This window comes from Rana temporaria, chromosome 2 (genome assembly GCF_905171775.1).
Source record: "Rana temporaria chromosome 2, aRanTem1.1, whole genome shotgun sequence".
Classification (NCBI taxonomy): domain Eukaryota; kingdom Metazoa; phylum Chordata; class Amphibia; order Anura; family Ranidae; genus Rana; species Rana temporaria.
In genome coordinates this window covers 401,983,652-402,005,719 of record NC_053490.1, presented here as the reverse complement: position 1 = coordinate 402,005,719, position 22,068 = coordinate 401,983,652, and the positions used below count along the sequence as shown (strand labels likewise).

The 22,068-nt window shown below is 45.4% G+C and overlaps 1 protein-coding gene across 1 annotated transcript in view; it reads right to left on the bottom strand.

The window, feature by feature from the left end:
- The window catches only part of RPGR (retinitis pigmentosa GTPase regulator), a 150,549-nt gene that overhangs the window by 105,250 nt on the left and 23,231 nt on the right, over window positions 1-22,068 (bottom strand). The window contains exons 2-4 of the mRNA XM_040338120.1: window positions 12,265-12,390; window positions 11,059-11,151; window positions 7,278-7,340 (exon numbers count right to left, since the gene is read on the bottom strand). Coding sequence (XP_040194054.1) covers window positions 7,278-7,340; window positions 11,059-11,151; window positions 12,265-12,390 — 282 coding nt within the window. The remainder of the gene's footprint in view (window positions 1-7,277; window positions 7,341-11,058; window positions 11,152-12,264; window positions 12,391-22,068) is intronic.

Genomic DNA, 22,068 nt, shown 5'->3' with positions numbered 1-22,068 from the left:
TCGGAGTCGGTGCATTGTTTGCCGACTCCGACTCCAGGTACCCAAAATTTCCCCCGACTCCGACTCCTCGACTCCAACTCCACAGCCCTGGTTATGACGTCACGCCCGTTACCCGGAAGTAAACAAAGCCACAATCGCGACTGTCGGCATGTGATCGGTGATAATTTTTTCACCGATTTCATGCTTGTAAGCCTGGAGGAGAGATGTGGGGTCATACTGACCCCACATCTCTCTATAAAGAGGACCTGTCACACGGATTCCTATTACAAGGGATGTTTACATTCCTTGTAATAAGAATAAAAGTGACCAAAAAATAAAAATAAAAATACCGAAGTTTGGCGACATTCCATGAGTGTGCGCAATTTTAAAGCGTGAACATCATCTTTCATATTATACAAAAATAATTAGGCTAACTTTACTGTTTTGTTATTTTTTAATTCATGAAACTGTTTTTTTTCCCCCAAAAAAAGGCGTTTGAAAAATTATTGCTCAAATACCGTGCGAGAAAAAAAAGTTGCAATGACTGCCATTTTATTCCCTAGGGTGTCTGCAAATATATATATAATATGTTTGGGGGTTCTGATTAATTTTCTAGCAAAAAAATTGTGATTTTTACATGAAGGAGAGAAGTGCTAAAATAGGCCCGGTGGACTAGTGGTTAAGGACCTTGCCCCTTTTTGCGATTTCGCACTGCGTCGATTTAATGCAATTGCGCGGTGGTGCGACGTGGCTCCCAAACAAAATTGGCGTCCTTTTTGTCCCCCACAAATAGAGCTTTCTTTTGGTGGCATTTGATTATTTTTTGCGCTATACAAACAATACAAACAAAAATAGAGCGACAATTTTGAAAAAAAATGCAATATTTTTTACTTATTGCTATAATAAATATCCCCAATCGGATACTTTTGACACATTTTTGGGACCATTGTCATTTTCACAGTGAAAAGTGCTATAAAAATGCAGTAAGGGGTTAACCACTAGGGGGCGCTAAGGGGTTAAGTGTGCCCTAAGAGTAATTCTTACTGTAGGGGGGGCGTGACTGTAGGTGTGATGTCACTGATCGTTGTTCCCTATAACAGGGAACAGACGATCAGTGACACTGCCACAGGGAAAAACGGGGAAGGTGTGTTTACACACACACACCTCTCCCCGTTCTTCAGCTCCTGTGACCTGACCCTGGCCGTTGGTTGTCGGGGTCTGCGGGCGGGGGGCTTATCGGAATCTGGGAGCCCCCTTTGATAAGGGGGCCCCCAGATACTGGCCCCCCACCCTAGGTGAATGAATATGGGGTACATCGTACCCCTACCCATTCACCTGGAGGAAAAGTGTAAAAGAAAATAAACACACAACACATGGTTTTAAAATAATTTATTAATTTATTAGTCAGCTCCAGGGGGGGGGGGGGGGTCTTCTCCACTCTCCGGGGGAGGGGGTCTTCTTCCATCTTCTTTGCTCTCAGCTGTCATCTCGGCGCTCCCCGGTTCTTCTCCTGCTCGCTCTTCGGTGCCTTGTTAGGGGCTGGCTGCCGATATCTTCTTTTTAGCTCTATTACTAGCGGCGGCGCAGCCCGCTCTTCTTTGCCGTCTTCTGCCTTTTTCCTTTCTTCCGATGTTGACGCAACGTTTCTTCCCGCTGTAATGCCGGGTGTGCGGCTCACACCGATTTATATAGGCCTCTTATGGCGTCACAGTCCCATCATGCTCCGGGACCCACGGGGACTCCCAGATTCCGATAAGCCCCCTGCCCGCAGACCCCGACAACCAACGGCCAGGGTTGTTGGGAAGAGGCCCTGTCCTATTCAACATGGGGACAGGGTACTTTGGGGTGGGGGGGGCTGCAGGGCGCCCCCTGCCCCAGAGCACCCAACCCCCCCCCCCAAGTTGAGGGCATGCAGCCTGGTACGGCTCAGGAGGGGAGGCACTCTCTCGTCCCCCCTCCTTTCCTTTCCTTACCGGCTGGGCGGTGTGCTTGGATATGGGTCTGGTATGGATTGTGGGGGGACCCGCACGCCGTTTTTTTGGCGTAGGGGGTTCTCCTTGCAATCCATACCAGACCTAAGGGCTTGGAATGCCCCTGAGGGGAACCCATGCCGTTTTTTTATTTAAAATTTGGCGTGTAGTTCCCCCTCATGATTCATACCAAACGCCGCGGCTAGAATTGGCAGGAATCCAAGTTGGATCCCCGTTGCTTCTATGACGCGCTTGCTGGAATGTGCTTTTTCTATTCCAGCGAGTGCGAGATGTCGGCACCATGTCGCCGAGAATCAGTGCGATGCCGTCGTGCTGGAAACACATTCTCCGGGACAGGTATTGTAGTACACAAGAAACACTGGTTAGGCATGAAACCTTTTGATTGCTCTAGATTTTTAACCTCTTCCCAGACGGTGCCATTAGTACAGTGAAAGTGCATATTTTTAGCACCGATCACTGTAAGGGCCCTTTCACACGTACGGACCGTATGTCCGCATTTTCATCCGTTCGTTGCGGATGAAGACGGGACATACATGGATCCCTATGCGATTACGGGTGTCAGCGGATGACCATCCGCTGACACCCGTAATTGTCCGCCTCCGCGAAGATCCGCATTTGCGGACGGAAGAAAATCCTATTTTTCTTCTGTCTGCCGGATCGGATGAACACGGACATACGGTCCGTGTTTATCCGATCCCCCATAGGGGAGAGCGAAGGAAAGACAGGGCGGTCCCTGCACAGTGTGCGGGGACCGCCCTGTCAGCTGCCAGCTCAGCGGGGATTTTACGGAGGATCCCCGCTGAGCAAATGCGGACACACAGATCGGATCATTACTGATCCCCCCCGTGTGAAAGGGCCCTAAATGGTTCCCACAAAGTGTCAAAAATGTCAGATTGTCTGCCCCAATATCACAGTGCCACTAAGTCACTGATCGCCGCCATTACTAGTATAAAATAAAATTAAAATTCCAGTATATATCCCATAGTTTGTAGACACTATAACTTTTGCGCAAACCAATCAATATATGCTTACTGGGATTTTTTTTTACCAAAAATATGTAGCAGAATGCATGTTGGCCTAAATTTATAAAGAAATTACATTTTTATTGAATATGTTTTATAGCAGAAAAGTAAAAATACATTTTTTTTTTAATTGTCAAAACTTTTGGTTTATAGCAAAAAAAAAAACCAGTGGTGATCAAATACCACCAAAAGAAAACTATTTGTAGGGGAAAAAAATGACATAAGTTTAATTTATGTACAGCGCTGCAGGACTGCGCAATTGTCATTTAAAGTAACGCAGTGCCGTATTGCAAAAAATTGCTTGGTCATGAAGAAGGGTACATTTTCCAGAGGTCTTTTTATTGATAAAAACACTAGGTACTCACATTCAGGTAAAATCAAACAGGCGTTCACAACACTTCCAAACATTCATACAACGCCTGTTTGATTTTACCTGAATGTGAGTACCTATTGTTTTAATCAATACATTTTGAGTTTCATACGGTATCACACTATTGGGACCTTTTTTCTTTCTGAGTGGACATTGGAAAGGACCATAGGGGAACAATAGGAATCGCCAAAGCGCTGCACAGAGCATATACTGTGGATGCCTGTTACCCCAGGAGGGGGTGTGGATCTGGTGAGTGCGGGACACACCAAAGCACGGAGGAAGGGAGCACTGAGTGAAACACCAGAGTAACTTATTATAATTGGCACGAAGCACGCAGCACTTTCTTGCATGGACTATTATTAAGTGGTCTTGCATAGCAAGATCACTTATTGTTCTCTCACATATATATTATTATTCTTATAGCCAAATTTGCCCCGCCAAATTCCTCCAACAGTTTTTACACTAAATAGACGAGTAATATATCGAATCGTGCAGATTGTTCCCGATCGGTGGGCTATTACATTGTGGAACGTTTCGCCGAATCGTTTCGCAAAATATTTTTGCGGTGAAATTTTCCCATAGGAATGAATGGGGAGAGCTAGAGTGTGAAATGTCAAAAACTGAAAAATCAGCACATGATTTGTAAACTGCGACCACTCCCTAATTTTCATGCCGACCTACACAAATCTTATATCAAAACGTTCAGCTATCCCTGCTGCCACCACACGTGTTCACGGCTAAGTGATTGATCAAACAGTTTTCACAATATGATAATTTGTTTGCAACCTACGCCATCCATTATTTCAATGGAAGTCAATGGAGGGCAAAGTTTAGAAAACTAAAATCTGCTGGGGAATTTGTAAACTGCGACTGTGCCTTAAATTTTATTATTTCAGAGACATACTATACATCAAAATGTAGGTCTGGGTCTTGTGATTCGTAAAATATAAAGATATTCGCTGTACGATTTATAGTTGTTAAAATACAACCATTTGAATAGGACAAGTATTTGAAAAAAATCCAGGATCCGAGTCTCTGCTTAGAGGCTGCGTGCTTATGTTTACATTGGTTTCCTAGGAGACGCTGAGGTAATTAAAACTCCTCACGCACAGCTGTAAGGGGATTCTATAGCTCCTCCCACACAGTTGTGGAGGTAGTTATGAGGTGTTTTCTGTGAGGTAAATACCTTCATACACACAGTTGTGAGGTGTTTTCTGTGAGGTGTTTTCTGTGAGGTAAATACCTTCATTTGAAGGACAAGTATTCAAAAAAAATTTACAGAGAGCCTGCAAACCAAACAATTGGTTTCCTAGGAGACGCCTGTGAGGTGAGTTGGCTCCTCCCACACAAGGCTGAGGGAACTTTCCTCTGCTAGAGTGTGTTTGCATATGTTTACATTGGTTTCCTAGGAGACGCTGAGGTAAAAACCTTCATACACACATCTGTGAGGGCTTTCTATAGCTCCTCCCATACACTGTGAGGTGATATGGCTCAGTTTTTTTGGCTCTGCGTAACTTCTGCATACCATACATAGCAACCACTCCATAGCAACCACTCCATAGCAACCAGTTTTTGATGGGGCAAATATGATGGTGCAGTTTTGATGGTGCAGTTTTGATGGGGTAGTTTTTGATGGGGCAGTTTTTGATGGGGCAATGGACCGAACTGGATCGACACACTGTTGGATCACATTTACATCTCCAGGGGCACCGTCTCCAGTCAGGAGTATTGGTGGAGGCAAGACCACGTTGTACAATTTCCCCAGAAATTGTATCTTTTCTAGTTATCATTAATTATTACTCCAGCAGTTTTTAGCAATAAGAATTTATACATTTAATTATAACACCGTTTTGGATCATTTGAGTTTATATATCAGGTCCAACTTATATGTATTTATTTATGCACTGTATTTGAGGATTAGCACTGTATGTAAATGAATTTATTTTTATGACTGATCACATCACCGTTTTTAGATCATTGGACATCTATTTCAGTTAATTTATTTGCACATTATTGCACTGCATATTCTGATGATTAACATTGGTTGTGCGCACACAGCAGTGCAGTTAAATCACATTTTTATTCTCTATTCTTAATTTTTTTTCAAGTATATACATTTTTTATTTTTATTTTTACCACATTTCACCAGAAGGCGCCACCACCTACTAATATCCTTCTATCCATTTCATACTCCACCCAGGTAGGGTACATATGTAGGGGCAGCCACTGCAGATCACCATTTCATACTTCCAGCATCTACTTCTTGCAGCATACATATTTTTTAAACACAGTTCCGTAGCACGGATTCATACCACCTTTCATGCTGTACCATGTACTTGTACGAAAGAGTATTTTTTATTTTACAAGGCGAGAGTTTAGATATACCGTACTTCACGTTTTATATCTAAAGCCCAAGACCAAACATTTACTATATGGCAGCTTAACTGCCATATATTAAAACAGCTACTTGAATGACTGCTTTTACTGTCTCACTGTTGCTCAGGTTAACAAACCCTTATACATTTTCAAATGATTATGCACCATTGGATTGTGCGGATATTGGGAGTTTAACCACTTCAATACCGGGCTTTAAAACCCACCTCCTTCCCGGGCCTATTCTGGCACTTCTTTCCTACATGTACAAATCATCATTCTTTTGCTAGAAAATTACTCAGAACCCCCAAACATTATATATGTTTTTTTAGCAGACACCCTAGGGAATAAAATGGCGGTCATTGCAACTTTTTATCTTGCACCGTATTTGCGCAATAATTTTTTAAACTGCTTTTTTTTGTAAAAAAAATGGTTTCATAAATTAAAAAATAACAAAACAGTAACGTTAGCCCAATTTTTTGGTAAAATATGAAAGATGATGTTACGCCGAGTAACTAGATACCTAACATGTCACGCTTTAAAATTGCGTACACTCATGGAATGGCGCCAAACTTCGTTACTTTAAAATCTCCATAGGCGACACTTTAAAATTTTTACAGGTTGCCAGTTTAGAGTTACAGAGGAGGTCTAGTGCTAGAATTGTTGCACACGCTCTAACGCACGCGGCGACACCTCACATGTGTGGTTTGAACGACGTTTACATACGTGGGCGGGACTTACGTGTGCGTACGCTTCTGAGCGCGAGCTACCGGGGACAGGGGCATTTTAATTTTTTTATTATTATTTTTTTTTTTTTATTTTACTTATTTCTTTATTTTTTACACTTTTTTTTTACACTTTTTTTTTTTTTCAATCGCTTTTATTCCTATTACAAGGAATGTAAACATCCCTTGTAATAGGAATGTGTGTGACAGGTCCTTTTTAAGGAGAGATGCGGGGTCAATAAGACCCCACATCTCTCCTGCAGGCTGGAAAGAATGAGATCGTGAAAAAAAATTCACAGATCTCATTCAAACTAGCCGCAATTGCGGTTTGTTTACTTACGGGGACCCGGGCGTGACGTCATCACATCGCGCCCGGGCCTCCGACGGTCATAGAGATGACTGGTGACCAGATGGTCACCAGTCTTCTCTATGGCAAACATCCGGCGGACGGCGATCATCTCTCCGGGCCCCCGGTGGGACGGGAGAGCCCGGAGAAGCACCGGATGGCGGCGGGAGGGGGGGGATGTCCCCTCCCGCCGCCTGTAAGAACGATCTAGCGGCGGAACCGCCGCTATGATCGTTCTTACGGTGCGCAGGATCGCCGCCGCTAAAAAATGATATCTCAATGATGCCTCCGGGTGCAGGCATCATTGAGATATCCCCCCCGCAAAGCCCATCACGTCATATGACGTCCACCCAGGATAACAGGTCCCCGTTTTGGACGTCATATGACGGCGTGCGGGTGTCAAGTGGTTAAAGTGCTTTACATTACAAAAAAAAATTCACATAGAAAAAAGCATTAGAACACAAATATTACCTGTACAGATCAAGGTGTGATTTCTCCCACAAGCAGTAAGTTTTACTTTTTCCGATCTTAAAGCTGCAAACAGAAAATAATTCATTAGCCCTTATTAGCAAAATAAAAAATATAAAAATATACTGAGCTGCAATTGTAAAATATTTTAACCACTTCCACACTAGCAATTTTTTTTAAATTTTTGCACACATGCAAAAATCTGCATTTTTGCCCATAAAAATACTTAAAGTGGAACTTTAGTCAGAAAATTAAGTTCTGATAGCTATACCTGCAAAAGGAGCAGCCTATGTAAATTATAAAAAATAAGTGCCTTTAATGTTTAAGATCCAGTAATACAGAGTCTGACCCTGCTCTGCACATGCTCAATTCTCCATTCTCTGCACTGTGCCTAAAATCAGAGCCACTGGAGGCCGATCAACTGACAGCTTTAAGAGTTAAGCCCTGGTCACGGGCCAGAATCTCGTCAGGAAAAAAAAACGTTGTTTTTCCTGACGAGATTCTTGGCAAGAATCACTTACCGCCCGAGTGTACAGACACTCCATTCAAAAGAACCGCCGTTCTTTTGAAAGGCAAGAACGCAGTGACTTCATCGCGTACGACGAGCATGCGCTCGTCACATTCGATGCTGTCGCCGCCATCTTGCTGTATCCTACACTTCCCTTGGAAGCTACCGTGCATGCATTAAAGTCATTTCGAGCATACGCAGGTTTTCACGACGACAGGCAAGTATACAGACGCTCTGGTTTCCCGACAGGAAAACACTGCCGAGAATCACGACGAGGAAATTAGAGAGCAGGTGCGTGTGTACCAGGCTTTACTGTTGCGAAAGCAACAGGAATGTCAGACTGTGCTGAGGAAGTCCTTCCTCAGCAGTCTGTGACATTCCTGTTGATTTCTTACAGATTAGGGAAGGAGAAAAGAAGAACAGGAGAGGTGACAGGAAAAACTCTGCTGCCTGGGAGAATCAAAAAGTTAGTGATTGTACACATTAAGATTTATTTTTTTAAATAACAAACATGTTATCGTTACCTGCTCTGCGTAATGCTTTTTCACAGAGCAGCTCAGATTCTCCTCAGGGATTCCCCCCCCCCCCCCCCCGAGTGGCTTGCTATGGGGGCATGTGTGCATGCTCACTCCCAAGCCGGCAGTGCCACAGAATGCAGCTTGGTTCCACCCCCTCCTCACTGGCTGTGACTGGCAGATGCAAGAGCCAATGGCTTCCATTGCTGTATCTGAGCAAATGAGGAAGAGAGCCGAGAGAGCCTCTGCTCTTGTGCATATTGCCGGATTGAGATCAGGCTAAGGCAAATACAAGGGTGGGTTGGAGGGAGCAGCACACTGGAGGTTTTTTACCTTAATGCAGAGAATGCATTAAGGGGGGGAAAAAAACATCCGCCATCCTCGGGAAGTGAAGCGCTGCGGCTTCACTGCCCGTTCCCTACTGCGAATGCGCGAGTCGCGCTGTGCAGTTCCCACTGGTCCCTGTTGTGTTCTGGGAGCTGAGTGTTTCCCAGAACACAACGGGGGGGGGGGGGTGTGACGCGGAGGGTCCGGACTCCCGCGAGAATCTATACCCGGAAGTGGTGCAAATACCTGTTTTATACAGGTATCTGCCCCCCCCTCCCCCCTGAAAGGTGTCAAATGTGACACCGAAGGGGGGGTGGGTTCCGAAAAGTGGAGGTTCACTTTTGGGTAAACCTCCGCTTTAGTAAAGTAAATGTGGGGCAGTCGGCAAGTTGTTAATTATCCACTCCTGTGGTCCATCACGTGTGATGCACCAATTCACTCACCACAATTAATGTGGCCCCTTAGTTAAGGGGGTCATTTAGTGCTTTAATGTAGACCTTGGATAAGCCTTTATCTGATTTTTTTGGGCAACTGGTTCACCCCTCCAATGGAGAATTCCCAATTCTCTCCCAGATAATAAATTCCTAAGTATGAAGTGCTAATCCCAGGTCTACCTTGGACTGTCCATTTTCCAAAAAAAGGGGTCATATGGAAGGTATTTCTGCTGTAGTGGGTTCAAATTACAAGATTATGGGATTATAGATCTGCGCTACTTGCTTTTTTTTCCCCCACCCCATTATCTTTTATTGTCCACATTTTTTTTTTTTTACATTCGGCTGAGGAGTCATCCGTTTAGAACACGACGGCCAGCTTCCTACCAAACAGCTTAATGCGGTAAATACTGCATCAAATAACGCAATAATTACTGCCAAATCAAACAAATACCACATTCAGTATTTAAAGCAAAATTATTAAACTGAATTAAACACTTGCACAATTGTTATCGCATGCTGTATTTTACCTCCTACAAATGCTGACATTTTTTTGCAGTCATCTGATATTATCATCACTTTTCCCTGTGCAAACTGTTTGTTACCATTATCTACTATAAACTAATTGCCAACGTCAGCTATTTTTGTTTTAAATACCGTATAAGACGACTTTCTAACCCCTTAAAATCTTCTTAAAATTCGGGGGTCGTCTTATACGCCGCTAACCTAACATCTTACCTTACCAGAATCGCGGCCGTACGATTTTTCAAAAGCCGCGCCTCCGACGTCTTCTGTTCCGTGATAGGCGGAAACAATCAGCTTCCCAGGAGGCACTGTGTTCAGTGTCCGCCTATCACGGAGGCCCTCTCATCCTCGGACGAGAGGGCCTCCGTGATAGGCGAACACTGAACACAGTGCCTCCTGGGAAGCTGAACGTTCCGCCTATCACGGAACAGAAGACGTCGGAGGCGCGGCTTTTGAAAAATCGTACGGCCGCGATTCTGGTAAGGTAAGATGTTAGGTTACACGGCCGCGATTCGCATGGGATAAGGTAAGGGCACAGTCTGGTCATGTAATGGGGCACAGTCTGGTCATGTAATGGGGCACAGTCTGGCCATGTAATGGGGCACAGTCTGGCCATGTAATGGGGCACAGTCTGGCCATGTAATGGGGCACAGTCTGGCCATGTAATGGGGCACAGTCTGGCCATGTAATGGGGCACAGTCTGGCATGTAATGGGGCACAGTCTGGCATGTAATGGGGCACAGTCTGGCATGTAATGGGGCACAGTCTGGCATGTAATGGGGCACAGTCTGGCATGTAATGGTGGCACCGTGAGGCGAGGCATGAAAGGGGGTAGTCTTATATGGTGAGTATATCCCAAAACCAACATTTTGGCTGGAAAATTAGGGTGTCGTCTTATACGCCGGAAAATACGGTAGTTTGAAATGAGAGTTAAAAATTTCTATAGGTATTGATTTTTGTCTGTGACCCCACAGGTGAGATTTTCCCCTATGACATCCATCCAAAAAATGGAATGTGCAGTCATGGACATGAAGGCATGGCCAATAAAACAAAAAACAATAAATGCTATATAAAGCCAGCTTTTACAGTACCAAAGTGCCTTTGCCAGGCATATTTACACACAAAGACTTTATAAAATCTAAAAGTTTGCTTTTAAAGATGTTTTTAGTTATCCATTAAAAGCTATCATTATAACAAAACATTTGCTTTTTTAGCTAAGCATTTATCACTGGCCAACATGGTATTATATGAATAATAGAATAATTTCTGACTGTTCTTCTTGGCAGAAAAAGTATTGCTGAAGTTTCATTAAGGCTGGAAGAACTGAACAGAGAAAATAGTGGGCATCCCAAAATGACAAAATTAGGGAGAGAAAAAAAAAAAAGAAGAAGGAGGTTTGATATATTTTGTGAGAAACAAAATAATGAAAAAAATAACACCTGTAATTTCTAATACATATGGCAAAGATTGGAACAAACCTTTGACACATCTTGGTGTGCTGATGACATTTTCAGAGCCGATACCCAGCTGTCCATACATGTTACTGCCAAACACATACAGCTTGCCATTTTCTGATGAAAAATAAGGTCAGGTTAAATAATGTACAAAACCCATTAATGCACAAAAGGAAAGCTGAAAAGTATTTAGAAACTGTAAAGTTACCTGCCATTATTTTTGCAACTGCAAATTAAACATCAGGCTGGATTTTATTTAAATAACTAGTAAAATATATTGATGTAAATCTTAATTTTTAAAGAGCAACAGTCATATCTGTATCACAGCGGCTTCTCCTCTGACCCGCTATTGACTCACCGACCGTCCCATTCACTTATGGACGCCTATCATGGACGCCCTCTAATCCTCTCGTCTATCATGGACGAGAGGGCGTCCGTGATAGGCGAAACACTGAACACAGTGTCTGCTGGGAAACTGAGTGTTCCGCCTCTCACAGAACAGGACAAGGAGGAGCGTGACTTATTAACACTGCACGGCCGCCATCTGAATATGCATGTCACAGACTCAGGGATAAGCCAAGTGGGTTATTTTTAGTCCAAAAAAAAAAAAGGGGGGCTGAAAAACTTGGTCTATACTCGAGTGTATACGGTAGCTTTGTCTCAGGCGTGTATACTTTTTATATATGTGGGTTGTATATAAATATGGGGGCGCTAGATAAATCTAAAAATAATAATGCACCTATAGGATACAATAGGCAATTCAAATTCAGTAGTAAACAATATTAAAGTGCATACGACAACAGTGACTTGAATAGGATGCAAATGGTTCCAATATCCGCACCCCGACTTCAATAAGCAAATGAAATAAAGTGCCAACACAATTTCACTTGCTTATTAAAGTCAGGGTGCGGATATTGGAACAATTTGCATCCTATTCAAGTCACTGTTGTCGTATGCACTTTATTATTGTTTACTACTGAATTTGAATCACCTATTGTATCCTATAGGTGCATTATTTTTTTTAGATTTATCTAGCGCCCCCATATACAACCCACATGTCACAAAGTTAGCACATTGCACTTTGAGGGGGAGCAGCTTATTGGTTTACAGAGTCCCAGCGCGGAGTTCTCTTTTATTTATACTTTTTATATACACTGTAGAATGATTACCAGTGAGGTCACATAAAATTAATCTCCTAAAAAAAAAAAATTCCTTCCTTTTAAGGCTTACCTGTAACCAAAACGGAGTGTTCATCTCCACATGATATGTTTGCAGGCTTGTTGTTTTTTAACCAAAACTTGCTGGGACAGTTCTCCGCAAATTTACTTTTTCCAAATGTAAATATCGCACCAGAATCTATCAAACGTAAAGAGAGGGTTATAAAGATAGGTTTGATTCTTATTTACATAAGTATACTTGTAAGGATCAGTCTACCCAAAAATTGTATATTCGTTTTTGAAAGATGCGGTATTAAACCCAAAATATATGTCATATATTGCAAGTTACCAAACATTAGATGTGGACTTTTTTCTTTACACTGTTATTGCTTATACAGTGAAGATCACTGCATAAGCAATAGTTTTAGCTATCATGAATGGGTTAACCATTCATTCATGAAAAGCTTTCTCTTGGTTGTGATCTGTGATTCGCTACAGCTAGTCACATGCTACAGGTAGCCAGGTACCATGTGATTACTGTGGGCCAATCACAGATCACAACAGTAAGCAAGCTGAATGGAAAACCCATTCATGACAGGTTGTTTTCATGGTTACCATGTGATCGCTTTTCCCAATCAAACCCGGTTACCAATTACTAGTAACTGTAATCCACTGTGTCCACCAGAGGGGTGCACTACGTGCTCTTAACCTGGAGCAGGCACAATAACGTAAATTTACCCGATTATGCCTCCGTGTGTCACCCCGCCGCAGGGCAATTATTGTGGCTAAAAGTAAAACTTTGGAAGCATGCTACACATTAACCACTTAATACCAGCACGCCGTCATATGACGTTCAAAACGGGGACCTGTTATTCTGGGTGGATGTCATATGACGTCCTGGGCAGGGATCATTGAGATATCATTTTTTCGCGGCGGAGATCCTGCGCACCGTAAGAACGATCATAGCGGCGGTTCCGCCGCTAGATCGTTCTTACAGGCGGCGGGAGGGGACATCCCCCCCCCTCCCACCGCCATCCGGTGCTTTTTTCGGGGGCTCTCCCGTGCCATCGGGGGCCCGGAGAGATGATCGCCGTCCGCCGGATGTTTGCCATAGAGATGACTGGTGACCAGATGGTCACCAGTCAGCTCTATGACCGTCGGAGGCCCGGGCGCGATGTGATGACGTCACGCCCGGGTCCCCGTAAGTAAACAAACCGCAATTGCGGCTAGTTTGAATGAGATCTGTGAATTTTTTTTCACGATCTCATTCTTTCCAGCCTGGAGGAGAGATGTGGGGTCTTATTGACCCCGCATCTCTCCTTAAAGAAGACCTATCACACACATTTCCTATTACAAGGGATGTTTACATTGTAAAAAAAAAGTAAAAAATAAATAAATAAGTAAAATAAAAAATAAATAATAATAAAAAAATTAAAATGCTCCTGTCCCCGGTAGCTCACGCTCAGAAGCGTACGCACAAGTAAGTCCCGCCCACGTATGTAAACGTCATTCAAACCACACATGTGAGGTGTCGCCGCGTGCGTTAGAGCGTGTGCAACAATTCTAGCACTAGACCTTTTCTGTAACTCTAAACTGGTAACCTGTAAAAATGTTAACGTGTCGCCTATGGAGATTTTTAAGTAACAAAGTTTGACGCCATTCCATGAGTGTACGCAATTTTAAAGCATGACATGTTAGGTATCTATTTACTCGGCGTAACCTCATCTTTCATATTTTACCAAAAAATTGGGCTAACGTTACTGTTTTGTTATTTTTTAATTTATTAAACCATTTTTTTACAAAAAAAAAACGTTTGAAAAATTATTGCGCAAATACGGTGCAAGATAAAAAGTTGCAATGACCGCCATTTTATTCCCTAGGGTGTCTGCTAAAAAAACATATATAATGTTTGGGGGTTCTGAGTAATTTTCTAGCAAAAGAATGATGATTTGTACATGTAGGAAAGAAGTGCCAGAATAGGCCCGGGAAGGACCGAGGTGGGTTTTAAAGCCCGATATTGAAGTGGTTAAACTCACATTTAGTATGCAACATGCTTCAGCTCTTGTCCCCACACCAACCCCTGATAGCAAGCGTAGGATCTCCTCCCTGCACCCGCTGTCACATTTCAAAATTGGTTTTACCTACATATCCATGTCATGAGCTGTCAAAAACTGTGAATGAAGAAACTACAATCCCATCTGCCACCTCAGGAGACAGCTTGCAGTTTTCAATGAACTGCATATGCGCTGATGAGCACCCTTGTAGTTTGTTCATGCTTCTTCCAGATTTGTAACTGAAAGCCCATATGGAGGTACAAAGACAAAGGATGTGTCTGCAAGACCCCGACATTGCACTGCAGGCTCCTCTGGAAAAAAATGCATACATATTTTTGCAGGAAAAAATTTGCTTTTATTTGTTTTTTTTTCAATAGTGATTTTAGACACTGAGATTTAAATCAATCCTCTGTTGTTCAAATAAAACAAACATTTCCACATGCTTCTTGCCATTTTTTACTTTACAACATCCATTTCAAAGAGCATGCACTGTACACCCTTAGGCTCCATGCACACTGGAAGCTAAAAAAAAAAAAGCTATAAAAAAACGCCAGTAGCTTTGCAGGGAGCCTTTCAATGTTTTTTAGCGTTTTTGCAACAGCTTTTATTAGCGTTTTTCAGTGTAGCTAAAATGCGCTGGTGAGCAGCGTTTTTCGGGGTTTGTGTTTTAAGCGTTTTTTCCCGCCGAAAAACTGCACTTTGAACGCAAATTTCTGGCGTTCAGAAAAAAGCCCATGAACTCCACTGCTCATTAACACTAAAGCACGTCCATGTGTGCATGGACACATAGGCTAACAGAGTGCAGTTTATGGGCTTTTTTTTTTTTAAAGCCAAAACGCCAATAAACTACAGTTTATCAGCTTCTGTGTGCATGGAGCATTACTCAGTTATGCCATGCTGGGAACAGAGTTGGGTGTCAGGTAAGATGTAACTTGTGCTGCTGTTACACGGTCAGTGACAATCGAATGACCGACGAGGAGGGCAGCAGTACCTGAAAGAGCGGCAATGGAGATGGTGGCAGAATCAGAAGATGCAGAGACTGGAATTGTAAGCTGTCGCTGAAGAAGTGGAACACTGACAGGTAAGCGTGTCAAAATTGCAAATACCGTATTTATCGGGGTATAACGCGCACTTTTTTCCCCCTAAAATCAGGGGGAAATCGGGGGTGCGCGTTATACGCCATTGTCATTTTTTTTTACCAATGGGGGGGGGAGCGGGGATTGGGCTGGGGTGTCGTGCCAGCCGTCCTACCTCTCCTGGTCCTAGGACAGCCCGCCGGCAAACTAAAGAGATTGAAAGAATCGAATCGTCCCTTCTTCCTCTTCTTGCTCCTCCTCCCCCTCCGAGTGTAGCTTCAGATTGGAGGAGGAGAACGGTCACATGAGAGGAGAGCGATCATGTGACCAGCCGAGGAAACACAGTATGAATGAGAAGGGACTGTCAGTGTTTTAACACAGTACTGTATGTATTAAAAGAGACTGGCAGTGCATTTTTCTTAAAACTTTACAGTACGCTGGCAGTCTCCTGGGGGTGCAAGGGGGATGTGTAATGTAAAGGAGCTGTGAACTGTGCAGGGAGACAATGCTGTGTAGTGTATGGGGGGGGGCTACGTAATGTGCCGAGATCTGTGTGTAATGTGCCGAGATCTGTGTGTAATGTGCCGAGATCTGTGTGTAATGTGCCGAGATCTGTGTGTAACGTGCCGAGATCTGTGTGTAACGTGCCGGGATCTGTGTAACGCGCCGGGATCTGTGTAACGCGCCGGGATCTGTGTAACGCGCCGGGATCTGTGTAACGTGCCGGGATCTGTGTAACGCGCCGGGATCTGTGTAACGCGCCGGGATCTGTGTAACGTGCCGGGATCTGTGTAACGTGCCGGGATCTGTGCAATCTGCAGGGGGGGGGGCTTTGGTCTGTGTAATGTGCAGGGGGGCTTTGGAATATAAAAGGGGCTATTGAAAGTTTTTTTCCTGAAACTTCCCTCTTAAAATTAGGGTGCGTGTTATACGCCGATAAATACGGTACACTGCATCCGGAAAGTATTAACAGCACTTTTCCACATTTTGTTATGGTACAGCCTTATTCCAAAATGGATTAAATTTATTATTTTCCTCAAAATTCTACAGACAATGCCCCATAATGAGTGTATACAATACAAATCAGTGCTACCTATAAACTTTCTAAATAATACGGTATATAAAAATAAATCCAGTGTTAGAGTTGATAATGTGCAAATATATTCAGTTGCTGATGTAGACTTGATACATAAAATAACCCATATAGTACAGCACCACTGAGTTCTTAGAAATTATGTGCTTTGTATAAACCCTGTGGGCCAGATTCACAAAGAGTTACGCCGGCGTATCAGTAGATACGACGACGTAACTCCGAATCTAAGCCAGTCGTATGTCTAAATGTATTCTCAAACTGAGATACACTTAAACATGCCTAAGATACGACGGCCTGCGCCGTCGTATCTTAGGGTGCAATATTTACACTGGCCGCTAGGTGGCGCTTCCATTGAGGTCGGCGTAGAATATGCTAATGAGTAGTTACGCCGATTCACAAACGTACACTTGCCCGTCGCAGTAAAGATACCTCATTTCCGTAAGAGATACGCGCGTAAAGATAAACATGCCCCCTAGGTGGCGTATCCTATGTTAAGTATGGCCGTCGTACCCGCGTCGAAATTTTGAAATTTAAACGTAGTTTGCGTAACTCGTCTGTGAATAGGGCTGGACGTCAATTCCGTTCAGGTCAAAACCAATGACGTCCTTGCGACGTCATTTAGCGCAATGCACGTCGGGAAATTTTAGGGACGGCGCATGCGCATTAGGTTCGGCGCGGGAACGCGCCTAATTTAAATGCTCTACGCCCCCTACCCGGCTGATTTGAATTATGCGGGCTTGCGCCGGGGGATTTACGCTACGCCGCCGCAACTTTACAGGCAAGTGCTTTGTGAATCAAGCACTTACCAATAAAACTTGCGGCGGCGTAACGTAAATGTGATACGTTACGCCGCCGCAGATCTATGTGAATCTGGCCCTTTGTATAAAAATCTAAATCTACAAAAAAAAAAAAAAAAAAACAAACACAAAACAAAGTTTATAAAATGTATCCGATCCGCCGTTGTGCTCTTTAATCCCCAATTAACTAATGCCACCAATAAGTGTACACCCCCACCGGCTGAAAGACCTGCTCACCTCAAAGAAGAGTTCAATAGGCACTGTATACAATCACTCCTGTGATATACCTTGCTGTGGTCTCCTTCCTCCCCTCCTGGGATCCAGCTCTGTTAACACATCTCTTTGCTCAGAGAACCACATGTAATCAGAAAGGCAGACTACATAGTGCTCTACATTTCAACACAGTTATTTACCCCCATAATGACAACGTGAAAGAGGTTTGTTTGTAATCTGCAAATTTATTAAAAATAAATAAAATTTAATAAATCACATGTACATAATAAGAATTCACAGCCTATGCGCAATCCTTTGTTTTTTTTTCAATAACAGTTTTTTATTTTTGAAAAAAGGGCAGTACAAAATATGGCAACATATCTGGTGTAAGAGAAGAGAAGAGGTACACAATTCCAGCTTAATGTGCTTACACAGTGGTTTCATAGTTATTTGTACTATCAGTAGCTTATAAAATAACAGGATTCAAACAAAAGAGAGAAAGGAAAGAGGAGGTGGGGCGGGAAGGGGGGGATGGGTGAGTGGGAGAGGCAAGTGGAGAGGGAGAGAAAAGGAAGAGAGAAAAAGAAAAAGGAGAGGATAGAAAAAGGGAGAGAGGAGAGGGGGAAGCAGGCAAGAGGGGTGGGTGTTGTAGCATACCTCGGTGGTCTGTCGTCGGCTCACGGCGGGTCCTCCCTCACATGCCACCTCTCCCAGACAAGGTCATGATCCTCTAGTCTGTCCCGGATCCTAGCCGTCATTTTTTCCATGAGTTCTACATCCTTGACCCTAACGTAGAGGGCCTCTTGGGTTGGGGGTATCGGTTTCTTCCAGTTTAGTGCTATCAAGCACTTTGCCGCCGTGATAATGTGTCTTAACAGCTTTTTATAAGGTTTGGCTATGCGAGGTTGGGACAGGCCCAAAAGGAATAGCTTCGGGGAGAGGGGTATGGGCACCTCCAGGAGGCGGGTCAGGAGCTCTCGTGTCTGAGTCCAGAACGGGACAATCAAGGGGCAGGCCCAATATATGTGAAACAATGTGCCCCTCGCTTGGTTACATCGCCAGCACCGGTCAGAGGTGGAAGGGTAGATCTTGTGGAGAACGTCCGGGGTCAGGTACCAAAAAAACAGCACTTTGTATGCATTCTCCTTATAAAGGGTACAGATAGAGCTTTTGGCCGCCTGTCTCCAAACCGCTCCCCACTCCTCCTCCGAGAGCACCTCCCCAAGCTCCCTCTCCCATCGAAGCATATAGGCGTGTTTACCGTTTTGTTGGAAGGAGTGTTCGTTTAAGATTTGGTATATGTCTGATATAAGGCCCCTTCGAGCTGTGCCCTCTAGTATAATGCGCTCAAATGGGGTTGGCTTCGAGAAGAGGAGCCGAGGGGCTACTGTGTGGGCGTAGTGGCGGATCTGTAGGTAGCTGAAGAAAGCTTGTCGTGGAATGTCATGTTTGGCTTGAAGATCAGCGAAGGAGTGTAGGGTGCGGGACCTGGGATCTACTAAATGGCCAAAATGAAATAGGTTTCGCGAGGCCCAGGGCCATGACATCGGGTGGGTGAGGCTTGTCGGTACTTTAGGGTTATAGAGAAAGGAAGTCAGCAGGGAGCTATCAGATTTCAGTCGGCAGCCTTGGGCTAGCCTCCTCCATATGCTTTGAAGCTGCCGCATGGAGCCTAGCAAACGTCCTGGCTCCACTGACGCGTTCGCGTTCCAGAGGAGGTTATTGGGGTGAATTGGTGCCAGCCAAATCTTTTCCACCTCCGTCCACCTATTGTAGGACTTCTGGGGAAACCATGATGCCACCGCTCGTAGCTGTGAGGCCTGGTAGTATTTCACCAGGTCTGGGAAGGCCAGGCCTCCCTCGGTTCGCGCCGCCGTCATGACCGAACGTGGGATCCTGTGGCGCTTGTAGTTCCACACATATCGGAGGAGGTCTGCTTGTAGGGCTCGCAAATGGGCGCATGGGACTGGGATGGGAAGGGTCTGGAACAGATACAGCAGTTTTGGAAGGATCACCATTTTTATGGCCGCTATCCGGCCCAGAAGGGATATCAGATGGGGCTTCCATTTATGGATCAGCGCCCTGATCGAGCTATAAAGGGGGGGGAAATTGGCCTGGTACAGGGATGCAAAGTCCGGGGTCAGATGGACCCCCAGGTATTTCAGGGAGGTTCGCTCCCAGTGATATGGGAAGACTGACTGCATGTGTAGGGTCTCTGGTTCGGGCATGTTTATCGGCATGGCCATCGACTTGGAGGTGTTGGTTTTGTATCCCGAGAGGGCCCCGTATCGTTCAAGTTCAACGTGAAGATTGGGCAGGGAGATGCGGGGGCGCGTCAATGTTAGAATAATATCGTCAGCAAAGAGGGAGATCTTAAATTCCCTCCCCCTTACTGGAATACCCCGAATGTCCGGGTTACCGCGGATCGTCGCTGCTAGGGGCTCGACGCACAGAGCGAAGAGCAGGGGGGAGAGTGGGCACCCTTGGCGGGTTCCATTGGTGACAGGGAAGGTGGACGAAGTGGCAAAGGGAGTTTTTACCTGTGATAACGGGTTGGTATAGAGGTGTCGGACCGCCTGAAGAAAAGGTCCCCTAAACCCCATGTGTTTCAACGTGGCGAGCATGAAGGGCCAGCCAAGGCGGTCGAACGCCTTTTCTGCGTCTAGGCTTAGGAGCAAAGATTCCGAGCCCTCCCTGCCCGCCACGTCAATTAGGTCAATCACCTTTCTCGTATTGTCCCCCGCTTGGCGGAGGGGGACAAAGCCCACCTGGTCTTTATGGACCAGGGAGGGCAAGACTACATTTAAACGGAGGGAGAGGACCTTCGTAAATATTTTGAGGTCTGAGTTTAATAGGGCTATTGGCCTGTAGCTTGCGCATAATGAAGGGTCCTTGTCAGGTTTAGGAATGAGGGTGATAAATGATCGCTGCATATCCTGCGGGATGGGGGTCTGTTGTAGAAAGGCGTTGAAGAGTTTAGTCATGTGTGGGAGAAGTGTGGGGAGAAAGGTCTTATAATATTCGTATGGAAACCCGTCTGGACCTGGGGACTTGTGGGCGGGCAGGGCCTTAATGGCCCGGGTTAGCTCCTCATCCGTGATGGGAGCATTAAGGGGGATCAGGTCCTCCGGTTGTAGCCGAGGGATGCCCGCCTGTGTCAGGTATTGTGTCATCCTATCAAGTAGGTCGGGGGTGGGTGGGTTATGGGGAATTTCAGGCCTGTTGTACAGGTCCGCGTAAAATGCTGCGAATGCGTCCGCAATACTTTGCGGGTGGGATATGGTGTTGCCCGATCTGTCCTGGACCTGGTGCGGGGTGGAAGCGAGGGAGCGATCGGCTAGCTTCCTTGCTAATAGAGCTTGCGCCTTATTGCCCTTATCATAGTATACCTGACGGAGGCGGACAAGGGCCTTCTCGACTCGACCCAGCGCGAGGTCCCGGAGTGTCGACCGCAGTAGGGTAATGCGTTTAAGAAGCGTCAGGGAGGGTGAGGTCTGGAGACGGGATTCTAGGGCTTGAAGCTGCGCTTCCGCCTGTTTTTTAGCTGACTCAGCGTTCCTCTTAAGGGCCGATGAGATGGCCATACAGCGTCCCCTGATTACCGCTTTATGAGCGGCCCACAGTGTGGTGGTGGATATGTCCTGCGTATCGTTTTCGCTAAAATACAATTGTAGGGCAGTTTCTATCTCCATTTTGGAGGGGATGTGCTTCAGGAGGAAATCATTCAGTCGCCAGTTACAAGGCCTGCGGTTGGGAGCGGTCAGGTCGAGGGTCAACGTAATGGGAGCGTGGTCAGACCAGGAGATGGGTAGTATCTGTGCGGAGCTAGTAGCGCGTAGCGTGGTATTATTAACTAGAAAGTAATCTATGCGTGAGTGTGTGTGATGGGGGGATGAGTAAAAGGTAAACTGGCGATCCCCTGGGTGAAGCGCCCGCCATGCGTCAAATAGAGCATGTTTCCTCGTAAGCTGGCGGAAGAGCTTGGAGTCCCGCAGGGCCCTAGTCTGAGAGGCCCGGGGGTTCACTACCAGGCGATCCCAGGTTGCTGAGTGGGGTAGGTTGAAGTCCCCTCCCACCACCAATAAACCGTGGGGGGAGCGGGCTAGGCGGGCGAGAACCCGGCCCAAAAATCTGTGCTGATGGGCGTTGGGGGCGTATAAGGTACACAGGGTTATGTCTCTCGAATGCCACGTTCCCCTCAGGATGATAAAGTGGCCCAGGGGATCAATGTAGGTGTCGGTGCAGGTAAAGGGGGTGCCCCGTTTGACCAGGATTGCAACTCCTGCCCGTTTGCGCGAACTAAAGGCCTGGTATATTAAGGGGAAATATCTAGCTGCGAACGTAAAGGAGTCGCCCTTGGAGAAGTGCGACTCCTGTACCATTATGATCTCCGCCCCCGACTGCCTGAATTCCCTTAGTGCTAAATGTCGTTTCTTATTAGAGTTGAGCCCGTGTACGTTCAGGGATAGCAACTTAGCCATGTTGTGGGTGGTGTGGTCGTGAGTCATACTTAGCTGGAGTCAGGTGCGCTACGTCTGGTTCTGGGAGGGTGGGTGGAGGGGCCGCCGGGCCGGCAGCCACCGAGGCGTGCCTTCGGGTCTTGCCTGCTCGAAAGAGGAGAGAGAGAGATCTGGAAAGAAAAGG